Source organism: Eublepharis macularius, chromosome 4 (assembly GCF_028583425.1).
Source record: "Eublepharis macularius isolate TG4126 chromosome 4, MPM_Emac_v1.0, whole genome shotgun sequence".
Taxonomy (NCBI): Eukaryota; Metazoa; Chordata; class Lepidosauria; order Squamata; family Eublepharidae; genus Eublepharis; species Eublepharis macularius.
The window spans coordinates 28,007,869-28,031,107 of NC_072793.1; the positions used below are offsets into that span (position 1 = coordinate 28,007,869).

General features: G+C 43.9%; 1 protein-coding gene across 1 annotated transcript in view; it reads left to right on the forward strand.

The window, feature by feature from the left end:
• The window catches only part of ASPSCR1 (ASPSCR1 tether for SLC2A4, UBX domain containing), an 86,805-nt gene that overhangs the window by 55,731 nt on the left and 7,835 nt on the right, over positions 1-23,239 (forward strand). Inside the window, exons 10-13 of the mRNA XM_054977502.1 lie at positions 2,369-2,450; positions 3,241-3,307; positions 5,075-5,137; positions 5,353-5,405. Coding sequence (XP_054833477.1) covers positions 2,369-2,450; positions 3,241-3,307; positions 5,075-5,137; positions 5,353-5,405 — 265 coding nt within the window. The remainder of the gene's footprint in view (positions 1-2,368; positions 2,451-3,240; positions 3,308-5,074; positions 5,138-5,352; positions 5,406-23,239) is intronic.

Genomic DNA, 23,239 nt, shown 5'->3' on the forward strand with positions numbered 1-23,239 from the left:
GAATGTAGACGTGAAGCAGAAGCGGCACAATCCCAAGCACGCTTCCTCCAAAATAAGGTTTTCTTATTTTCTTTATTTAAACTATAAACTGTACACCATAACATAATAAACAATAAACACAGAGAATTAAAAAAAAATTCTAAATATGACACATTAACACTATATATATCTATAAAATTAAGAGGAAAAATAAGGTTTTTTTGAGGGCATAGGACTGCAGCCCTTAACATGGGTTAAAAAGTGATGTGAAATATTTTTAAATTAAATGTACATTACAGAAAATTGAGATTTTATGCTTAAATTACATCAATTTCTTAAACTTATAGCTTGTTCTATCCTATGTGCTTGGAACAAGATGCAGCAGTTTTTTCCATGCACATACATTCCTGTTCCCAAAGTCTCATAATCACAATAAGAGGTTAATTCGCTGCCTCTTGCAAGACTGAAGATTTGTTCCTTAGAATGGGATTTTCCTAGGTGACTTTTAGGCCCATAAGCCATATTGGTTTCCAGTAACTCCTGCCAGTGCATCTTGGTCCCAGGTTCCTTGGAAATCTGGTCTGCACTGTCTGTTGTCTGCTTAGATGTCTATGTTATAAACACTGGAAAGAGAACATTAAGATAGATGAATGGACAACAAAGCTCATAGTTGCTTCGTTTATCTGCGGGCAATCAAGTTCTATTTCCTTTGATCACAGGGCAAGTCTGGTCAGGTGCAGATCTCAAAAGCAAATCCCTGATACTTTTAAGTCGTCATTCTATTCTCTCTCATTTTCTACACTGATTGTTAATATTAGTCAATTGAAAACTGGAATTTTCATGTGGATGTGAGACACTATGGAAAATTGTGTTTGTACCTAGAATATTTTAAGCGATAGGGTGTCATTAGACACTATTGATCCTGTTTGGATATATGAAAAGTAAAATCCAAAAATAAGAAAGTAGTGGCAGCCTAAGGGCCAAACAAGGCAAAATACTAGGAAAGATCTGTGACCAAATCTCCAGCATGTTTTTATTGCCAAACTGCAGTGGCAATCTAAATCTGCAGTCTAAAATAAATAATAATAAATGGGGGGAAGGATGGGCATGTAGGGGAGAGGAAACATGGTGCTGATTTTTCTTCAGTGTTTGCCTTACTAGAGGAAACCCAATTACACAAATCTTCCAGTATATCATCTGCTTTGCCCCTACAAACATCTGCAGAATTACAGATTGCCACCTATTGGAAATTGGCACAATACTTCCACATAAAGACAAATTGAGATTAGAATTGTGATTAGAATCAGAAGGAGATTAGAATTGTGATACCCTTCAGAATAAATGATGGATTTTTCATGGTTGTGTTTGGGGGGGCTGGACTGCTAGATACTTCTGTCTGATAGACACAAATATCATTGATGGTTTATGCATATGTCTATATTTTATAGGATTTCTTTTCTTTAAAGCTTTGCACTGTCTTAAAATATAAAAAATAAAATATTGAACTGTATCATGTTACTGAAGATAGCGAAGCAATAAGGTAAGGTCAGTCAAGAGTACTGGGCTGGGAGAACTGTATCAATTAAAAAAAACAGTTGTATTTTATGATCTATTATAAGTTCATTCTGAGCACGCTGAATTTAATATCAAATTAATTAAAACATTCCTTTGAAATTGTTCCTTCGGCATTGTGGTGCAATGTAGGGGAAGCTGAATGGGCTTTTCTGTTTAAAGTGAGGTTTTTCTTTGAGGACCCATGTTAAGTGTTCTTCCCCTGCCCTTTCCCAAGATTGACTTGAAAACTGTTATGTTGTTAAAATAGAGGTAGTAATACAGGCCAGGGGTTAGCTGTGAAAGGAGCTCCTACAATATAAAGCCCCAGATCTTGTGGTTTCAAGAAATATGCTTGTTACAACTTCTTTTCTACACCACAAGGGGGAAATGTGGCAAGGATACATGTAAATCTGTTATCACTGGACCTTTTCTCTCAACCCAGAGAAAACTGTACAATCGTTGATTTCAGAAGTTAGATCGTGTTGTAATGATGTATAGTGTTGGTGCAAACCAGAAGTATGCAGGCACATTCAGGCAGAGCCAAAATGTTTAGGAAAATTCAAGTAGGTATGAAATTTGCTAGGCGGTAGGCGATGTTAGGCTAAAATGACTTGGCCGTAGGGTTTCTGAGATCTGCTTAAGTGGCCGCTGTCTTTGCACTTCCCTTGAGAACATGTAGAGCTGTTCAGAGCACTGTGAGATTGTTATGTACAAAGGTGGGTGACAGGCATGAGAGCATACCTGTGGTGCAGACTTACTGGATTGTGTAGAATGGCAGCAGCTGGCTTTATTGATCTCTGATGGCAGTGGCTTGCTAAACTTCCTCTCTTCCTAGGAAACGTTTGGAAGAAGCTCCCTTGATGACACAAGCACAGCGAGATGCACAAATGAAGGAGAAGTTGGAGCGTTATTCGAAGGTAACTTTGTGCTTTGAGCTGTCTTCCATTTTTGTGTAAATATTAAAGGGAAGTCAATTTAAAGGAACGTATGAGTGGTACTTGTGGTCTTAAGGTGTTTAGGCTTCTGTTACTACTAATTATATGTTTTCTTAATATGTGTCTCCTTCAGTCTCACCAGCCAAATGAATTAGTCAGCTGGCAAATGAATGGCAGATAGGGATGGCCGGTTTTTGTGTAGCGAAACACTCGTTTATTGAGGCTGGATGTCTGACTGGGATCTCCCCTGTTCCCATTTTTCACGTACAGTCAGCCATTCCAGCATAGATGAGTTACGTTTGTGAAATCCAGCAAGAATCTGCAGTAGCAACAGCGGTGGCAGCAGCAACAATAATATTAGCATTTTGTATAGTGCTTTCAGAGTGTTCAAAGGGCTTTACATACATTATCTTATTCTAAGCCATGTGAGTCAGTATTGGTCCTCATGTCACAGATGTGAAAGGCCTGAGTCTTAGAGAATGGCTTGCCCACTGAATTCATGGCAGAACGGGAGTGTCCTGGCTTGTAACTCAGTCTCTTAGCCTCTGCACTGTATCAGTTGTAATTACTGATTTGTCCTGGTCAGAAATCCATGTCCTGTTGGTATGAACTAAGACGACCCTTTCAGTTCTCCGGCTTGCCACATCTTGGAAGTCATACTGGCTCAGTCTCAGTTGTTCATTTATAGAAAGATACAGATTCTCAAGAATGAGCTGGCTGTGCTCAAATACAGGTTGACCTGAGTAAGCACATGTTCTTTGCCTTCAACTAGGTGGTGCTGAGAGTTTACTTCCCTGACCGTCATATTTTGCAGGGCTTCTTTCACCCCAATGAAACAGGTAAGAGTATTTTGTCTTCCAGCTGATGCCTTTAGTAAAGTATAGAGACGTAGAGCAACTGCTCCTTCTCTGCAGACCCCAGCATTTGTGTCTCTCCTCTAGTGTCTTCATTTGGGTGGTGGTTGAAAAGGATCCGCTGCAGCTTGGACACTCTGAGCTATGTGAAGGAAGACTGTGATTCTCCTTTAAACGGGATGTGTTTCTGACAACTGCTTGTTTGCTTCTCTTCCAGACCACTTACTGCAGTATTAGTCATGCCCAGATGAAGCTGTTGAACAACAGGGTGTTGGTCCAGTGTAGTGCCAGCCAGAGCCCAAAAAAAGATTTGGAAATACTGGAGAGGATTTGAATCAGCCACTCTACTTGAATGTACTGGGAGCAAAAGCAAAACCAGGCTTCCTGTACCTCTAAATAGTAAAAGGCTAGAACTTCCTGGTGCAGGATGGGGCACAAATCCAGCTACGCTTTCTGGTTCTGCCTTAGATCCAGGCCGTTTTTGAAAACTTAATTGTCTCTTGCTCTCAACGAACACCTGTTGCCTTTTAGACCTCTTGGAGGGCGGCAGTTCTTTTGCACATCAGCTGTTTGTCCTAAGCCTGCCTAGGGTAGAATTCAGACGCTTCTGCTTTCTTGGCGTAAGGTGGTATCGCCCAATTCGTTCCCAGGATGCTGGGCTGGGGTAGGTTGAAGGTCTGACACAATCCCATACAGATACTTGACTGCAAAAGCAGAATGACAGGCGGCTCAGAGATCCCTGAATGATTACGTTGGAATCACTAGTCATTTGTGTCATTGTTACTTTTGCTTTTGGGGGGGGGGGTGATTATTTAAATGTAAAAAGGACTGGACTTAACACTGTGGTGTTCAGCCTTCTGCTCTGTGTGTTGGTCTCTGTCTGGCTGTCACCTCTGTTTATAGTAGCCACGTGGCTCGCTGCATTCTCTTTCCCTGATTCTGGTAGTCCTCGTTGTCTGTGAAAGCCTCTGATAGAAAACTGAGGGCCGCTTGGGTCACTTCCTTCAGCGAAACAGTGAACCACTCATAAAAGGCAGAGAGGTCAGACAGGTAACATAAAAAGAGATGTCGTTTGAAGAGGCTTCTTCATCTGCCCCTAGGCCAAGAAGAATTGGTACATATAGTGAAGCTCCTGTGTGTGTGTTTGGGAAACCAATCAATGATTTTCAGTAGGAGGCCGGAAATGTTCCTAATTGAAGGATGATTAAAATCGGAGAGTTTTCTCTTAGAGGAAGGTGCCTTCTTCTATAGGCAGGAGGAGCAGAAATGTTGGGAGCAAATACTGCATTTGGAAGGGAACCTAAAATGGTGACGTCCAAGGATTTTTTTCAGGGGGAATGCAGGGGAACGGAGTTCCGGAACCTCTTGAAAACAGTCACATGGCTGGTGGCCCCACCCCCTGATCTCCAGACAGAGGGGAGTTTAGATTGCCCTCCGTGCCAGAGGGCAATCTCAACTCCCCTCTGTCTGGAGATCAGGGGGCGGGGCCACCAGCCATGTGACCGTTTTCTCCAAGGGCAACCCACTGAGTTCCACCACTTCTTTTCCTAGAAAAAAAGCCCTGGTGATGTCCAGTCAATACCTCTCCTGTTGCTTTTTCCTCTGCATCAGTATTTAAGATCGTGACTGCAGTGATTTTTTTTTTTTTAGTACACAGTACTAAAGGGTAGATGACCAGAGACCCAAAGAAGACGATTGCATTCACACTGCCTCTTATTCCATAAAGCCCTTTTCTCTTGCTCTGTTTAACAGTTGGTGCTTTGAGATGTTTTGTCAGAAGCCACCTCGCTGACCCAGAGATGTCATTTTATTTATGTAAGTTATTCTGTCATTCACTACTGAAAAGACTGGTCTCTTGCCACTAGCTAGATAAAGGATATTATGTACTAACTGCAAATTTTAATTGTGACTGCCGGTAAGGCCACTTAGTGCATGTATTTCTCTCCCCACCCCACCCCCACAGTTCTTTCCTGAACCAGCCTTATTTTTTCTTGTTCTCTTCCTAATCAGACTTCTGTGTTTCAATTTAGTTATTGCACCTCCCAGATCCATCCTGAGTGATGACAGTTTAACCCTTTTCCAGGTAATGGTTATATCCCCCCAACCTATTTGTTTTCCTTATTACAAAAAACGTTTGTTGTTTCTTTTTTTTAGGACCTGCGTAATTATCAGTCTATTAAAGCAAGAATAGATTGAATCCACAGTTTCGAAACATAAGTGGTCTCCCTCCCTTGCGCTGCAAAATACTGTGAGAACTACCTGTTGATGAGTGTAGGCGCTTTGACAAGTCCCTTTTTGTAAATGCAAGACATGATCTTTGATGGGAAAATGTATGCAACTAAATTCTACAGTTCTGTGAAGAACTTGAAAGAGTTGAAGGTTTGGACTAGAGTAGAAAGGCACACCACCTGCATAACAGGAGATGGGGCATAATTGAGTGAGGGAACTGATAAAATGATCGTCTATGAGATAAAATGGATTTGGATTGGTACTATTTTCAGTACCAAGCAGGAGAGGTTGGTTTCAGCTCATTTTAGTGCTGAAAGGTTTGGTTTCTCAAACTCTTTCACAGCAAATCTACCCAGCTATTCTGCCATCCATTGGAACTCACCACTAAGAGGCAGCCGTCTAGTTAAGAGGTTCTCGCTTTAAGGAGTCTGCACTCTCCTAGAGGCCTCTTTCTCATGCTGGAGCTACTGTTGCAGCAGAACTGCAATATTATACAATCTAAAACGTATCTTGAATGAACAGAAATTCCTGTAGACTTTGCCAGACGTCAGGCAACATTGTCTTGCTTGATGGTGTTGAGGTGGACCTCTCTTTAGGAAAGGTGGATGGTTATTAAGGAAGATATGAGCTCTCCCATCATGCCATACATCCCCAGCATGTGTGCATGCACGCCTTAGTGAATTGCAGCTTTGCTCCTTTTAATGCAATCCAAGAAGTTTGTGTTGATTATCAGTGCTGAAGATCACGGCAGTGACCTTCCCTTCCTCCCCCCTTTTGGGGTTAATTTTCCAATTTCCCTAGAGTTTCCCTCCTGATTATGGGACCATGCAACCCTGTTTCCTCGTCTCGCCCCCATTCTTTCTTTTGATCTGCATGCCCCTGGGGCCTCAGACGAGAGTACACACTTGCCAAGTGAACAGTCTGTCTCTGTTTCAGGAGGCTTGAAAATCTGTGCTCTTGATTTTAGAAGATGAAGAACTGCTTGCACAAAAGGGATTTAGTTGGAACTAGCTGCGATTCTGATTTTTTTTTTTTTGCAAAACTGGGTGGAGCTGGAAGGGCTTAGCCAACAGACTGACTGGCTGTCACTTTTTTGCCCAAAGAGCAGCTAGGCAAGACCAGAGCTGTCATTTGTAGGGTATGATAAACCAAGGGTCATTTGGAGGTTGATGGGTCATACAGAGTGTAACAGGAACCATTTGCGTAGTGTATGTCAGAATCTCTCAGGCGGCATATTGAATTAGAAAAGGATTAGGGCTCCTCTGAAGTTGTTTATAATGGAGCTTTCCAAATTCCATGATTTCCTGGCCAGGCCATGTGGATGAGACACAAGCGCAGCTGCTGTCAGATCAGTGAACGTATAAGGAGCCAATAGCAAAGCTACCTGCATCCAGGCTTTAGGCCTGTCCCCTTCCTGATGCATGTGCCTTGCGGAAACCCTCTTGCCAAGAAGTTTAGGTTACCCCTGAAAACATGTCTGTCTCTGCAAGGTTTACTAATAGACCTGTGTTTGTTGCCACACTGCTTATGTTGGCCTCTGTCCCCTGACCCATGGGAATATGTTGGGTCTGATCCACTTTACAACAGGGGCATGTGTTTATTGCTGAAGACTCTGCAGCTCAGCCATGTCGGTTACGTGTTCTTCTGCCGAAGAGCTTTCTGCAGGATCATCCCAACTACATTTTACCCCTTCTGTGATGTGTTTGCAAATCCCTTTCCACTGCTGTTATGCTCTACTTACGTGAAACTTGAAGAGAGGGTTTTTCTTGCTATGAGGAGATAGCTTGGCTGCTGCTTTTTAATATTGTTTTCAATTTGGATAGATGGGTACTCCAGCACAGGAAAAGAAACATAAGAAATCTTTCTTAAAGCCAAAAATGTATCAACTCAAAATTCATAAAACAGCTCAGCATAGATGCAAGGACTGAGGATTTGAGTTCCACTTCTGCCCTTTCACTTTTCAATCACTTTGAAATCAGCGGGTTTAGACTGGAGTAACTTTTCTTAGGATTGCACTGGTTTTTCTTTTAACAACCTCACCAAACATACCTAGTCGCCACATGTAACACTCACAGAAGTGCATTCCATGCAGCAGTCACAACAGAAATGAACGTCCTATCTGAGGGATGCTCCACATTATCTAGGGTACAATATATTCCAAAAGCTCTAAAGAACCAAGGAACGATGTGAGACCCACAAAGCTTCGGACGTGTTCTTCTTAAACCATAATCCTCCTGCTGCATGGCATGCTGTCTTTGAAGCCAAATGGAATTTCAGAGGCCGTTTGTGATACAACACGAGAAGCAGTCATTTGGAAGAAAAATCAAGAAGTCCACCGGTCTAATAGAAGCTCCTTGCATGAGCCTAAACAGGTCTTCGGATCCTGACCGTTCGGTTCTTGGAATATGCAGTATTGCTGCAACAGAAGTGCGATCTTCAGAAGTGACATGAGAACTCTCCACAGCAAATGAGAAACAAATGTACTTTTTAAAATAACAGTAAACTTATCATGCAAAGAGAGGCCCTGAAAGCCACAGCACCTGAGTCTGACCTCTGCTCGGATGTGCTGGCAACCCTTCAGTGCCGGAATGGAAGGCTCCGTGCCTTTGTTTTTGAGTTGCAGTGTCATCTTGGTGGAGAGCAACCAGTTCAGTGTCTTTGTTTCCCCCTCCTTCAAAGCCACTTAAGATACTTTAATTAATAACAGGAGTGCCAGTGGAAAGGTCCCTTGTGTCTTTGAACTGGGCGACTTTCCCACTCATTTGGAGAGCAGCTCCTCCCGTCTTTCCTTGCTTTGTGCCATCTTGCCCACAGCTGCCACCCACTTCGTTTTCTGAGATTCCCACACAGTTGTCATGATGGGAAGATGAGAAAATAGGAAATTTTCTGTGTTACCGTGAGAAAGCGTAAAGGAAATGGGGCAAACTGGGATCCTGATTAAACAATTGATTTAAAATTCCTATCTGAAAATGGACAGCAGTCTGTACTGACCTTGATCCGCAAGCCAAATCAGGCCTACAAACCAGTTATAACTGGACTGAAGACATTTTAATCAAGATGTAGTGAAATCTTTGGACACAGTCTCGCTTAAAAGGAGAATAAAATTCCGTTTAAACCACTGCGAGAGACAGAAATGCGAACTTTACAGCTCTCTTCTGGTCTGCACGTATAATGTCAAGCATATGTGCTCTACAAGTGTAAAGACTTTATTGCTAGATGGCGCAGGATTTCTGACAGCAACCGACCTCCCATGGTGTAGTCAAATTTGGGGGCAAACATTTCTTCTCCTCGTCTCAGATTGCTGTCCAGAGAATGTGAGTGAGGTGTGGGAGGGGTTAGGTATACACCTACGTAACATGAGACCTGAATAGTTTCTTGACCTCTAAACAGAAATATGGCAGAGGTGTCTTAGAGCCAAGCTACAAGTGTCAAATGACACTTGCCCGGCAAGTGAACAGATTCACATGTATTCCTCCCTGTTCACTTGCCCTCCACTTGCGCTCCACTTGATCACTATGTGATCAAGTGGAGCGCAAGTGAATGGCAAGTGAACAGGGAGGAATACGTGTGAGTCTGTTCACTTGCAGGGCAAGTGTCATTCGTCACTTGTAGCTCAACCCTCAGTGGTGCATCAGGTTAACGGTTTTATTTGATATTAAATGGCTGGCTCTAAGCAAACTATGTCTTCTTGTCTTAGTAGATTCTCTTGTTTCTCTTCGTACTGTGAGTTGTAGGCCACATGCAGGAGCAGCCGCAGATAAATTACTCAAGCCCCTGGCTACTATGTCAAGTGAGTAGATCCACCTAGGGATGTACTTAAGAGCCAACAGGACTCCTGCCTACAAGCAGATCTACTCAGAAGTGACCCAGACTTCCATTTGAGCTAGTTCACTGAAGGAGTAGGAGTCCTGCTTGCTTGTGCAAATGTTGAGAAATCTGTGTGTGGACAGACCCCAGGTGCTGAAAGATGCAGTGCTTTTACTACAAATACCAGTGTTGTCTGGCACTTTACTAGAGGATGGGGAGTGCCTCCAAATTCACAGTTCTCCATTTAAAAGAAAAACGGGTAAGCATCACCCACAACGAGGCGCAGACTGCGCCAACTGTTCTTAGGACATACCCCAAGAAAAACGGCTGGTACAGACCCTACCCAGTATCTTCTGTGAGGGATAGGAATAAACCTGTATACTCCTTAGGAGACGTATCGGTTAGGAACAAGCAGTCCCTTCCTTATTCCTTTCCAAATTCTTGCCCTTCTTCGCCTGAGATCATATTTCCATAACTTTCTAGTCTGCCGCTGCCTTTCCCCAGTTTAGGTTGGCTGATTCTAGATGACATTTTGCTCCCCATCACCAGTATAAACCTTCATTCATCTCTCTCTCTCTCTCTCTTTTTTTTTGCCCTGAGTCGGTGGAGGCTCCATGCTGCAGTGGCTTCTGCTTGGATAGCCTTTCCCTGCCACCGGAGATCTGAGAGCTTGGCAGAGGCTGAAGGGGGCTTTCTTTTCTGGAGAGAAATGGGTGCGGAAGTTGTTCCAGCTTTCATGTCCCTGGCAACTCTGTTGTTGTTGGATGCCCTTTTTATAGGCTGCTGTTACCAATCGGGCTGTTTTGCCTAAGCCCCTGTGCTCCTGGGAGGAGGAAGTTGTGTGTTTGTTATTGGACCTTGCTCGGCACCAGAGCAAGGGGACGTACTGAGGAGGGGGAGCCTGATATTTGCTACCTCGGAATTATTTGTCGAGCAGTGAAATCGTGGACCTGGATGTGTATTGTGTGGAGTCCTGCTTTGGAGGTTTAATGTGACTCATTAAATAAGTCATTATTATTAATAAGTCTCTTCCCTCAAGAGGCCTCTGAATCCTGCCTCCCGCATGCGGTTCCGGTCCCCTGTCCCCCAGGAATAGCATTTCAGGGGCAGTTTGGGCTCCACCAATAGGGGCAAGTGGAGAAGTCACCGGCGCAGACAGAAATCTCATCCATCCACAGAATCATTCCGGTGGGTCCTACACTATGTAAAGGCAGGATTTCATACACATTGTTAATAGGTGCTGAAATAGCCATATCATTTCATATGGGGAAAACATGTTGCACACCCTTGAGAGCGTATTTCTTTAAGAGACAGGCTTGTCAACAAACCTGGATGTTTGGCACATCTCTCTCTCTCACTGATTATTATAGGCCACTTGAAAGAAGCACCGGAAAAGCAACTTAGTGGAATTCATTTTAACTGATGGGCCAAAAAAGGATGGAAAATTCCGTGATTGTAAAATGAACATAGATAAGACAATTGGCTAGATTTTCCAAATGTTAAATGCAACCAAAATATGAGTCATTGATGTGACTTACATGGGAGCAGAGATTTCTCTGATTTTTGTGTGGGGCAGGGAGCACCAGATGCGGAGGAGCACAGAGCATTATTTAATGTAGGGCATAAGCCACTGAGAAAGGTTACACTCTTCTAAGAGAAGAATAAATAAATTTAAAAACTAGTTAGACTTATGAAAACACCAGGTATATATAGGTGCTTAGGAAAGTCTGCTGGAATGGGTGGGCATAGAGTCAAAGTGATGTGATCCTTTGATAACAACAACAACAACATCATTCGATTTATATACCGCCCTTCGGGACAACTTAATGCCCACTCAGAGCAGTTTACAAAGTATGTCATTATTATCCCCACAACAACAATCACCCTGTGAGGTGGGTGGGGCTGAGAGCGCTCCAAGAAGCTGTGACTGACCCAAGGTCACCCAGCTAGCTTCAAGCGGAGGAGTGGGGGATCAAACCCAGTTCACCAGATTAGAATCCCGCGCTCTTAACCACTACACCAAATTGGCTCTGGCAGTTGGCCTTGAACAATGGACCTCTGTGCTTTGGAACACTGCCATTCCAAGATGTAGTGAAGGACACAACAGATGGGATTTCTGTTTATTTTAGAGGGGAAGGGGTTTGCTTGAATCAGTTTACAGTGAGCTAGACTGGGCCTGTGGGAAGGTATAGTCCAGTCTCATCAGATCTTGGAAGCTAAGCAGGTTTGGTACGTGGATGGGAGTCAATCAAGAAAGATTCTGCAGAGGAAGGCAATGGCAAACAACCTCTGCTTTTCACCTGCCTTGAAAGCCCGTTGTTGGGGTTGCCACAAGTCAGTTGTGACTTGATGGCACGTATATACGTACATAGACTGGGCCTGTAGAATTATCAGGGGTGCTGGAATTCTACATGGTCATGATCAGTATAGTATCCATAATGGAAAAAACAGCAAACAGAGACACATCCAGATGATCATAGCTTAACAGTTCAGTGCTGACTGGAGAATGGAACTTCTTGATCTCCATGAATCAAGTAGTATCTGTCCCAACATTTGCTGTAGGACATGCACTGACCTTAACATTTCATAGCATCCTGGAATCAGCTAATCTTAATTAATGGTAACGGCAACACGACTCTTGTTATGGTCAGATCATTACCATCTGAGGGCGCAGATCCTGCCCTCATGCCTCGATTGGAGTGCTGAGCTAATTAGGTAGATTTATGGAGCCAAATGTTTCTAGACTCTTTCGTTGGATTTTCTCATTAACCTTCACAATTACTGAGGGCGTTGTCACCTTTACCGAACAGCAAATTGACTTCAGCCATTGGTACAATTGCTTCCAAGCATTCTTTCTCACAATTTCACCTGTCTCAAGCCTTCTGTGAACTAGAGATCAGTTCCAGTGAAGCAGAAAGTGAGAAAAGGTTGGTTGCGGCAGACTGTCACCAAAGCAGACTAATGACAGCGTTCAGCACTGTTAATGACTATGCCACGGCCATAGCTATTTTTTTTCTGTTGCAGTTATATTTGCATAGTGCTGTTTAGCAGAGCTGTTTCGGGTGGCGGATGGTCTGGTGAAACAAGATTATATTTGCCAAAGTGCACATTCCGCTTTGCAATCTATAGAACCAGTTGTGAGATTGTGACAGTAGGATTATATATGAATCCTGTTTTGAATAGTTGGGATTTTATCAGCCCAAATTATTGCAACAATTGAACAGATGTACTGGCAAACTTTACGGCTGTCTAATGCAGTAGGTCCCAAACTTTATCAACCTGGACTCCCATTTTGATTTTAATAATTTCGTGGATCCCCCGAGACCCTTCAGCTCCTGCATGTAGTGCCCGCCACGTGCTGGACAGCTCCCTTTCAAAGTGCCTGGCAAGCTGTGCATATCCCACGGAGGCTTCTGTCCTTCATTGTCTTCAAAGCAATACTGAAAACCACATTGGTTACACTTTAAAAGCAAGTTCATGTTAAATATTTGCATTATCTGTACATGGCTATCACGAGAGGTCTCAGAGGGCAGCTGATTTTGTCGGGCCACAGTTCGAAAGGCCTTTACTCAAGTTCTAAATTTCCCATTTGACTGACTGACCTCTAGGTAAAGGCCAGATGAATAAGAGTGAAAAGGGGTCGGAACAACTTTCAGAGCTGCTCATTGAAATAAAACAAGACCAGCGTAGTACAAAACCGGAACTCTGACATTGAGTTGGAAACTGCCATTGGCTGTTGATGGTTTATGGATGTAGAGTGACATCACTCTGTCTTGCAGAGAAATCTGTTGCATTGGCAAATAGAGGGAAAACCAGTTAGTTTATACCTGAAGGATCTATGATGACTGTATTAGGCCTATGCCTCCTTGTTGCCAATTAGAGTTCTAGGGCTGCGATACAAAAGCCTGACAAATAGTCAGCATGCCTTCTTGCTAGTGCTATCTGGTAATCTGGAATCCAAGTAGTTAGGGACAGGAGTTGGTGCTAGAGCGCTTCAGGTGCATCTCACGCACACTCCCTTTTTCAGATATCTCTAGGCTCTGCTGAGTGTAGAGGGGTGGAAGTGTCCCGGAAGGCACTTGAACAGGGGCCTCAGTCTGACTGAGTGCAGTAATTGCAGGGCTACTGCTCATGCTTCTTTCCCTTGCAAAGTTGAAAAGGTATCTAGAGCAGCTATTGTTAAACCTGATAGTCAAAGGGAGGGGGAGAGACTGTAACTGTGAGATCAAAGCTGGGAAAGCAAACGTTGTCAGCTTGTCTGCTTCAGAACCAAAGGGCTGCATCTGAAGTGAACGTCCTGCAATGTGTGCGTACTTACAGGAGGGCAAGTGCTCAGACTGGCAGCAACATGGGGTTTTTGGAACCCATAAAGACTTCAAGGCACTGCTTTGATATTTTGTTATTGCTGTTTGTGCTGGCTGCATTATCCCCATGTCCCATGAATTATTTTAAAATGTTCTCGAGGGCAGAACTGATCAACTGCAGGCTTCTCTGCTGCAAAGCTCAGCCAAGGGGTCCCTGCAGTTCCAGCTGTGTGTGCTTTTTCTTCCTAGCTGGACCTTTCAGAATGCTTTCCCCCCCCCCCACCCCGCTTCAACCCCTCCCTGCACTCCGTCCCAGGCCCACATACTGGCCTGACTCAGGCATGAGGCTTAGGAAAGGGCCAATTCACAGATCTCTGAAGCTTGAACTGGGAAACAGTGAGCAGAGGTAAGCATCACAGAGTCTGGGGAAGGCAGGACAGCTGTGGTCCTATCTTCAAAGGAACCGAAAAGGCCCCACAGGCTTCCATCTAAATATTTTTTTTCCTAATTGGATCTTAAAATGTCTTTGAGTGTTGGGCCTTTTCATCAAGCAGGAAGGAGAATACAGTGGAGACTGCCTTCTAACTTTTTTTGGGGGGGGGCAGTCTGTTGCGCTGTTGTGAGTTTTTTCACTGTTTTTGACAATATTTGCATCTTTGGTATCAGTAAAGCTAACGTGGACTCAGTGCTGACAAGGACTGTCCAGAATGTGCCAGTCTGCTGCTGGACTTGCAGTACAAGGAAGAGCTTAACGATTAAGTTTTTAGAGTAAAAAAAATACTATTTCCAGATTGAATCATCATTTATATGCGTCTGTTGACACGCTTCTTGAAAGAGAGCAAGTGTGTGAGAGTAAGTAAGGAGATAGATACTGTGATCTCTGTGCTTGCTGTATATTTCTAGTCTGTGAAGTCTTACTTATTTGGTACATTTTTATTCAGCCCTTCCTCCAAGGTGCTCAGGGTGGCATGCAGCATCCTCCCTCTTCCATTTTTTTCTCCCAAAGACCAAATTAAGTAAGTTGGGCTGAGTGTGAATGACTGGCCCAGGATTACCCAGCGAGCATTGTAGCAGAGTGAGGATTTGAACCTGGGTCTCCCTGGTCTGACGCCACGCCGCGCCGGCTCCTTGAGTCTCTTTCCATGCTCTTAGCACAGAGAATGTGGATTGTTTGCTTTTTTTCAAATGCTGTTTATCATCATATTATTTTGGACTATGGCATCTCTGCAGTGTGAGACCAAAGATGGTATCCTGGCTCTGGGGCACCCCACCAGGCCGCTTTTACTACCATTCTTAGTACTGAGTGGTCAAAGCATGTCTGATCTTGGTTTGGGAATATTTTAGGAGATTTGGTTGATTTACCATCCTTGGGTAAGGTTCCGCTTTCCGACGCTATCTGAAAAAGGTAACAGACTGAAGTCTCCGTTTTCCAGCTGCCTTAGCTCCCTCTATGTTCAATCAGAGTCTTCTTAGTTTGGGAGGCTTTGTTCTTGGGTATTAAATGAAACAGGGCTGTTTAGGCAATGTTCCTTTGACCATGACTCTTGTGTTTATTTCTGTTCCGGAGATGCTCTTTGCCTCTTGTCGGAGAAGCTTTTGATCTGCTGGCTTTCCGATTGAATTTTCCAAGTGCTGGTTTCTGTGTTTGGTGAAGGGGCGGAGTGAGTGTTGTGCGGTATTTCATGCTGGTAGCTTGGATTTCGGCATTTGTATGCGTGTTCCCTTTGAAGCACTCATTTTCTTATTAATCTTTAAACATCAAACTACCAGCGGACCTGTGGCACGCTAATCATTTCAGCTCATGTAACGGAAAGAATGCTTCCCTTTTTGGCAGCTGCAAGTTGCTCCCCTACCCCGCCCTGATAGCAGCCTCTGCCTGATCCCAAGGCCTCTGAACAAACCTGGCAAACAAATTAGCAATGCAGAGAACTGCTTGCTATTGCAGCAGGCTTTTGTTGCATGAGCGTGTGCATGTTGGGTATTAGGGAGGAGGATTTAGGAGGGAAAGGTACAGGGAGGAGGACAGCCTTCCACTTTGAGCAGAGAACTAAAAGATCCAGGCAGAAAAAGCTTTCAACTGGTTGCCCTTGTTTGTGTTGCTGGACAGTATTCCTCTAATGCAGGGGTGGGCAAATTGCGGCCCGCGGGCCACATGCGGCCCGCTACAGAGTTTTTTGTGGCCCGCCAAGACAGTAGAAAAGTGTGATAGGGTACATTTGTCTCATTAAACTGATTCTAAAATTAAATGTGCTTGCAGCTATAGATGATATGAAGTTAGCACAATAAATTGAATAAAACTACCACTATTTTATTTAATTTATATTTATTGGTTTTTATGATACAATTTATACCTTTTCTGAAATGCAAAGTTAACTAATGAATGCAATCATTTTAAAAGGAGCCGGCCCTCCACTAATCTCCGCTCCCACAAAGCGGCCCCCTGAGCCAAAACAGTTGCCCACCCCTGCTCTAATGTAACTGATTTATAGGAATGCACGCAAAGACCATGTAGCGTAGCATAGGCTTAACTTCTGCCTCCCATATTTACAGTTGAATTTTTCATTGACTTCTCACATAAACATATGAGATGTGACTTCTCAAGACACAAAATAAGTCTGTACAAACAGTTTCTTACATAACCTGACTCTGAATAGATCTGAGCTTCTCATTCTAGGAGCTGGCCCTGATTAGGATATCGCATCTGGGACCCCTTGGACTGGGGTCAGATTCACTTAGGGATGTCTCATCTTTTATCATTGTCAAAGATACGTTGACAATGTTGTCAGGAAATGCAGAAGTTGCCCTTTTATTGCGTAGGTCAGTTCCCGTGACCAGTCTCTGAGGTTAACAGTCACCTGACAGTGTTGCTCGTTTATCTCTTTTTTTTACTAACAATTTTTTTTCATCTGCCTTTCTGCCTTTATAGGGCCACCAAGGCATTTAACAAGTTAAAATGTCACAGATTAAAACCAGCACACAAAGACATCATTCAAACAATTTAAAACCAGAGCTTAAAATAAATGCAATAGATTTTTACAAAAGGTAAAATATGGAGGAGGGAGGAGAGATTACTGAAGGAATGACAAAGGAAACAAAAAAGTCTTTACCTGCTGCTGGAAGATGGTGGCAGATGAGGCCAGCCAAATCTCTCTGCGGAGAGAGTTTCGGAGTGTTGGGGCCACTACTGAGAAGGCCCTCTCCCTGATTTCTGCCTGCCTAATCTCAGAAGGCAGGGGAACCAAAAACAGGGCAGTAGTTGGGTAGGTTCATAAGGGAGTAGGTGGTCCTTCAGGTATGTTGGTCCCGTACTGTTATATCAGGGGGAGTTGTGGATTTGGTGATGTTCCTTTATTGTACTGTATAATTATTTAAACATAATCCCTTACAGAAAATACCTTTGTTTTAGTTTCACTTTTCACTTTTTAAGTTGGTGGCTGGGTGTGGCCTAGCAGGATCCAGACCTGCCTTGCCTATGTTTAATAAACTTGTGAACTGCTTTGGTACAGGACGCTGTGGAGTTATTACACAAACCATATAGGGCTTTAAATGCCCGCAATCCTTATAATCTCTGCCTGCTTTCATCCAGGTTCCAGGTCTGCTTTTCCACCTTGGATCCTTTACTAGGTCCTGATAACACCTACCGCAGGCTGCCGTGCCCATCCTGTTGGGTTAGTACCCGAGGCAGATAGGCCACGCAGGCTTGTGGCGGCAGGTGATGCATGCTACCCTTTGGCTAACAGTGCCACTTTCCTGGTCCAGGAGAGTCTTGTGTCTCTACAGACCATAGAGAGCTCAGGCCTGACTGGCTACTTGCCTTCTTCACTCCTACCTGGTCCCAGCCAGCTGTTCCCCCTCTATCTGTTCTAGCGGTGGCCTTTTTATTACCCTTCTCCTGGACACACCCAGTTCCTGCTTCCCTGTGCCCACTCCAGAATAGATTTTTCTCCTGTAATGGCCCCCTCTGACCAGCCCAGTATCTCTAACTTGGAGTGCCTGAAGAGTCAAGGCCAGGAAACCAGGAGGACCAGGGCGATCAAGGAGAGCCTGATGCTGCAAAGGCACCTGCTCACCATGCTCCAGTAGCACCAGAGGCCACGCTGCTAAAGCCTGCAAGTGAGACCTCGCCACTAGCCTCGGAGATAACCAGTAGGCATTTGCCAGCCAAGATGTGAACCTGGCCTTGTAGCTCCTCAGCACCTGCTCCTGTTTCTCAAGAGCGGCATTGGCAGAAGGCCTGGGCTAAACAAAGGCTAAACAAAGGAAGCAAAGCGCCATAGTGGCAGCACTCAATCCCAGCCTGGATCCAGAACAGGGCTCTGAGAGTAGTGTTGCTTCACAGGACCCCGGCCAATTCACAGCTCAGTCTCCAGCATCTCAACACCTGCCAGTAAAAGTAACCGAGTCAGATCAACTCCCAGCCTGTTTAGGCTGAGGCTTGAGAAACCTGCATTGCTGGATCAACCGATCCACTCGGCGCAAACCCTGTTCTCCAGTTCCAGCCTCACCTTCAGCTCCAAGCTCTCTGCTTTCAGGTCCGGGCTCCAGTCTGTGCTCCCAAATCTAACCAGCTGAGCTGGTGGCCTGACTCCAGAGGAGCCCAGACATGGCCAGCCTGCAGAGTTCAGAACGTCTTCAAAGAAGACCTTTGTTCTTGAGTAGGCTTTACTTCGTCAGGAACTGTCTTTGGTGCCCTTCTTTCTACCTGCTTCTTTCCTGCTGACCCACTGGATAGCCCCTTCTGCTCTGTTATGGTACTGCTGGCATACTTAGGGCAATGCCTCAATTTCATCCCTTCTCTCCCAGGGCTGGGGTGACCAGGGATGTGACAGCCCAGGGATGTGTCAGGAAAATCAGTGCCTTTTGTTAAGAAGACTTTCTGTTTGGTGTAGTGGTTAAGAGCGCGGGACTCTAATCTGGAGAACCGGGTTTGATTCCCCACTCCTCCACTTGAAGCCAGCTGGGTGACCTTGGGTCAGTCACAGCTCTCTGGAGCTCTCTCAGCCCCACCCACCTCACAGGATAATAATAACATACTTTGTAAACTGCTCTAAGTGGGTGTTAAGTTGTCCTGAAGAGCAGTATATAAATCGAATGTTATTGTTACTCTCTTGTAATACATGGACTAACATCACAAGGGGCACCTTTCTCCTATTGTTACAGTGTATAAGGAAATGGACAATGGCGTCACATTCTCAAGAGAAGTTTTTCAAGGTGTTCTATCCTTTGCGGGGTCAGGTAAATTTCAAGTACACTTGAGAGGAATTGCTGCAGTGCATTGTTTAAGGATTCGTTGTTGAAGTTTTTTCAGGAAATGTGCTTGAACTTCAGCAGCAGCTTGCTGGAATGAATGCCAGTTCAGACAATGGCCAGAGATAACCCAAGACTAGTATTTAACTTGCAGGGCATGGCACCGGGTATATAGTTATGAATCATACCCACTCAACCCAGTCCTTAAAGTTGCTTTTAACCTCTAGTCTTAAAACTGTTTAGCTTTCTTTGATGGAAAACTTGTAAGTCCCCAAATGAGGCAGTGAAACTTCATACTTTGACTGTTGGAAAGGATTTTTTCTTGGAGGCCAAGACACGGTGGAGAATTTTTGCATGCACAGTAATGACTGCTTGGAATCAAAGTTTTAGATAATCATTCAAGAAATTGCCTAAGTCATCTGGATCTGTAAGCTACTCCTACTCATCCTGACACAAAAATGGTATGGCCAGTTATCGCTGAGCCTCTTAATCTGCCCTTTCAAGACAAAGTGATTGAGAGAGCAGTAGCAGAGCCCACTCCAGGTTGTCTTGGATAACTCATCAGCTCTGAACTATTTTCACTTTGGTTTCAAGACAGTCTATGGGACAGAGATAGCCCTGGTAGCTTTGATGACTTCAAGCTGAATGTAGACAAAATCCACACCTCTTTGATGCTTCTGCTGAATTTATCTGCAGACTTGGATACAGTTGATATCAGGGGGTAGGCTTTGGACTGGTTCAAACCATTCCTCATGGATTGGACACAAAGGATTGTCAATGGACACCATTTATCATCCGTGTGGCACCTATCTCATGCGGTTCCTCAGGATATAATCCTATCTCCCACACTATTCAACCTCTACAATAAAGCCCTAGTTGCTTTATGTAAACTCATTTAGCTGTTTGTGATCCACTCTGTGCCCATTCATGGGGAGAGCGGATAATAAATCCAATAAATAAAATTAAAATAAAATCACAGTTTTGGGCTTGGCTGTCATCAATATGCTGACGACACCCTGTTCTATATCTCCTTATTCAAATCTCCTGGTGATGCAGTAAAGGTCCTGAATTGCAGCCATCTGCTGTAGTCAAATGGCTATAAGTGAAGAATAGCCCTGTGGGATCAGACCAGTGATCCGTCAAGTCCGGCATCCTGTCTCATGAAGTGGTCAGCTGGTTAAGGAAGGCCAGCAACAGGGCATAGAGACTGAGGCCTTCCCCTGATGTTGGCTCCTGGCAAGTATTGATCAGGTGGTCCCTTCAAGGTAGGGACTCTATTAGAAGATGTCTTGTAGCCTCTAGGCTTCCTTATTCATCTGAGCAGTTTCCACTCAGCCTTTACAGATGACCCTTCCTCTTGGTGTCTTAGACTCAGTTCTGAACCTATAGCATCATAGCTATGCAAAATGCTTGGACTACTTGACAAAATAGTACATAAATGCTAATATTATTATTCCCACTTTATATATGTAGTCTTGAAGAAGGGGACAGAGGGAATTCCCTGATTTTCTTGTTTAGTGCAAGCAATGTATATTCCAGAATTGTTGAAGGGACCACAGAATATTTAACAGGTTTGTCTTTGGACATTAAGTATTCTTGTCAGGGTAAAAGGAAACTATTCATGTAAATGTGCAACATTACTGTGAAAAGAAATCCATAATCAAAGGTAGCTTTTAAAAATACTGTTACTCGCCCTGAGCCTTCAAGAAAGCTCAAAAATCTAAATAAAATATTTACAAATTGAGGAGGGATGCTGCTCAAATATGTACTTGTACAGGGAATCTTAAACTTTGAAGATTATTCTCTCACTTCTAGGATAGTCTGTGCTTTGCTTGGTTGGGCTTTTATTTAGCTTTTTGATCTACACGTTTATTTTTCAGAGTTTAGAGAACTCCAAAAACCTTAAGACTTGCCATAAAATGATGGTTGCCTTCTAGTTTTCGGAGAGATTTTCTGACTTAGGAGCTGATGTGTGACTGCTGATTACTTTAAGGTCTCAGTAACAAAGAGAGCAAATAGTACTTACCCTTCTGTAAAGCAGCATTTCCCTACGTTTTGATGCCTAGCTGCATACCCCCACCCCAGATTGACTTTAAGAGGGATACATCTGTCATTTCCCAGAACAATGGACAGGCATCTTCCTACCCTTTTCGACTGCAGGCTAATTCAGTTAGCCATTGGCTCCCAGTGTGCTCCTTCAGTGCCCACTCACTCAGGGGTCAAGGGTGGGGCTATGATTTCTGGGCAATCCCGTTCATCGGTCAGGTGTGAACTGTGTTTGGGAAGCCCAGCGCGCTATTATTTTATCTATTTGTTTATTTATTTATGATGTTTATAGTCCACCTTTCTTACTGAAACTCAGGGCAGATTACAACAGTCAGTACAGACAATTTCAAAGACATTTCAGTACATACAGAATAGGGCATATAACTGCGATTTTGCCAAAATTTGAAACCAGCAGATATCCAATACAGAGTTGAATAATTGCTGAAACAGAGCATAAGTAATTATATTAAACAACATAGGATCTAACCAATAGGACCATAGTTACAGCAGTAGTAGTAAAGTATATGGTTCCTCCCTGTCCCTTCGCTGATGCATCTCTTTGAGACAGCTTCCATATATTACAGCCCTCCTACTTGAGTAAAAAGCCTTTGTGAATAATTCAGTTTTGCATTGTTTGTGGAAAGCCAAGAGAGAGGGATCTTTCTGAACCTCTTCAGGTAGGCCATTCCATAAAGTGGGGGCCACGACAGAGAAGGCATGTATATAGGCAGCATTGATTTTGCCCATGTGCAAGGTTGCACCTGCAGAAGGCCCTGTTCAGATGAGCAAAGCTGCCATGGTGGAACACGGAGAGAGGTGGTCCCATAGATATGCTGGACCATTGTTTGAGATGATGTCACAGCTCATATATTGGCTCAGAGAAAGGGACCAGTGTGGCATTGGCTCTCTTGCAGTATTCAGTGGTTACACACCCTGCCTTGATAAATTCTGTTTTTAGGACACGCGTTATAACTTTTCAACAGTTGGTGCTGGCTGTGCTTGATCTTCTGGACTGACCTTTCTTTAAGAACAGATTAACACAAGAAGAAACCTGTATCGAAATTCCCAGCTTTAGACACATTTTGAGCTCGTTAAATTATACTGTATGGTCTCCTAAGCCCCATAGAAGGAGAGATTCGAATGAAAGTTTTAACATGCTGACTAACACAGTGTTGTGCTTATAACCTTCCAGGGACATCTGCCTGTGGTTTGGAAGTGGAATGCTGGACTAGGTGGACCCTCCGTCGGATCCGGCCAAGGCAGATTCTTGGGTTCTTAATGTGCTGATGCCTCTGGCCCTTGTAGTTAAGACACTGAACCAGAGCTGAGATGATAGTTCAGATCTGCCACATTTTTTCCTTACTGACCAAGGCAGTCCATTTAATCTCTGAGCCACCCACCCTGCATCTCTTCATGCACATCTCTCTGTTCTTTTATCTCGAGAGCCAGATTTAGCCCTACCTCTGTGCATTAAGTTTACTGGGTGGCCCTCAGCCAGCCGCTCGCTCGCTCGCTCGTTCACTCTGCCTCCCTGTTGTGAGCATAAAATGGGGGGGGGGCATATATGCTGGGTTTAGACCAATAATACATTTGGTCAGGGCTACACAGGGCTTCATTCTGTGTTTGTGTCGGGAGATACATAAATGCTTGCTGTAGAGAGGTTCCAGCTGCACCACTGAATTTCAGGTAATACACAAAAATATTTATTTAAGGCTCGGTAGGTTTGGCTGTATTGATAGGCAAATCCCCTGTGCTTTCAGAAATGGGGTTGGGCTGTACTCTACTGGACTGGATTCCGCTCGAGTGTCAAATAGCACAAGTTCCTGTATTATGCACCGTCTCTTTTCCACCCCAAAATCTAACTTTGGATGGTCTGTGGTGCTCTTTGGGCTCTAACGTAGGCTTTGATTCTGCAGCTTTTAAATCTTTTTATCATCTCCAGATGCTTTTAACCAATTAATTGAAAATATAAACTAAATGAGATTGTGATCTGCAGAAGATCTGGCGGGCTCCTGATCCAAATGCATTCTTCCAGAAAAGAGGAAGTCGCTGGGCCGAGCATTCAAATGTGAAAGGAATCCATAGTATAGAGGCAGCACTGAGTGATTCACAACTTGGAGATAGTTGCTGCCAACAAAGTAATCGGAAGTAGCCCCAAATAGACCATTTCATTTGAACATTCTTACCCCGTGTAATAAGAATGAAAAGGATACAATGTTGCCATCAGACAGTGTTTGCACGTTGTACCGAGAGTCAGTGCTGTGTAGTGGTTAGAGTGCTAGAC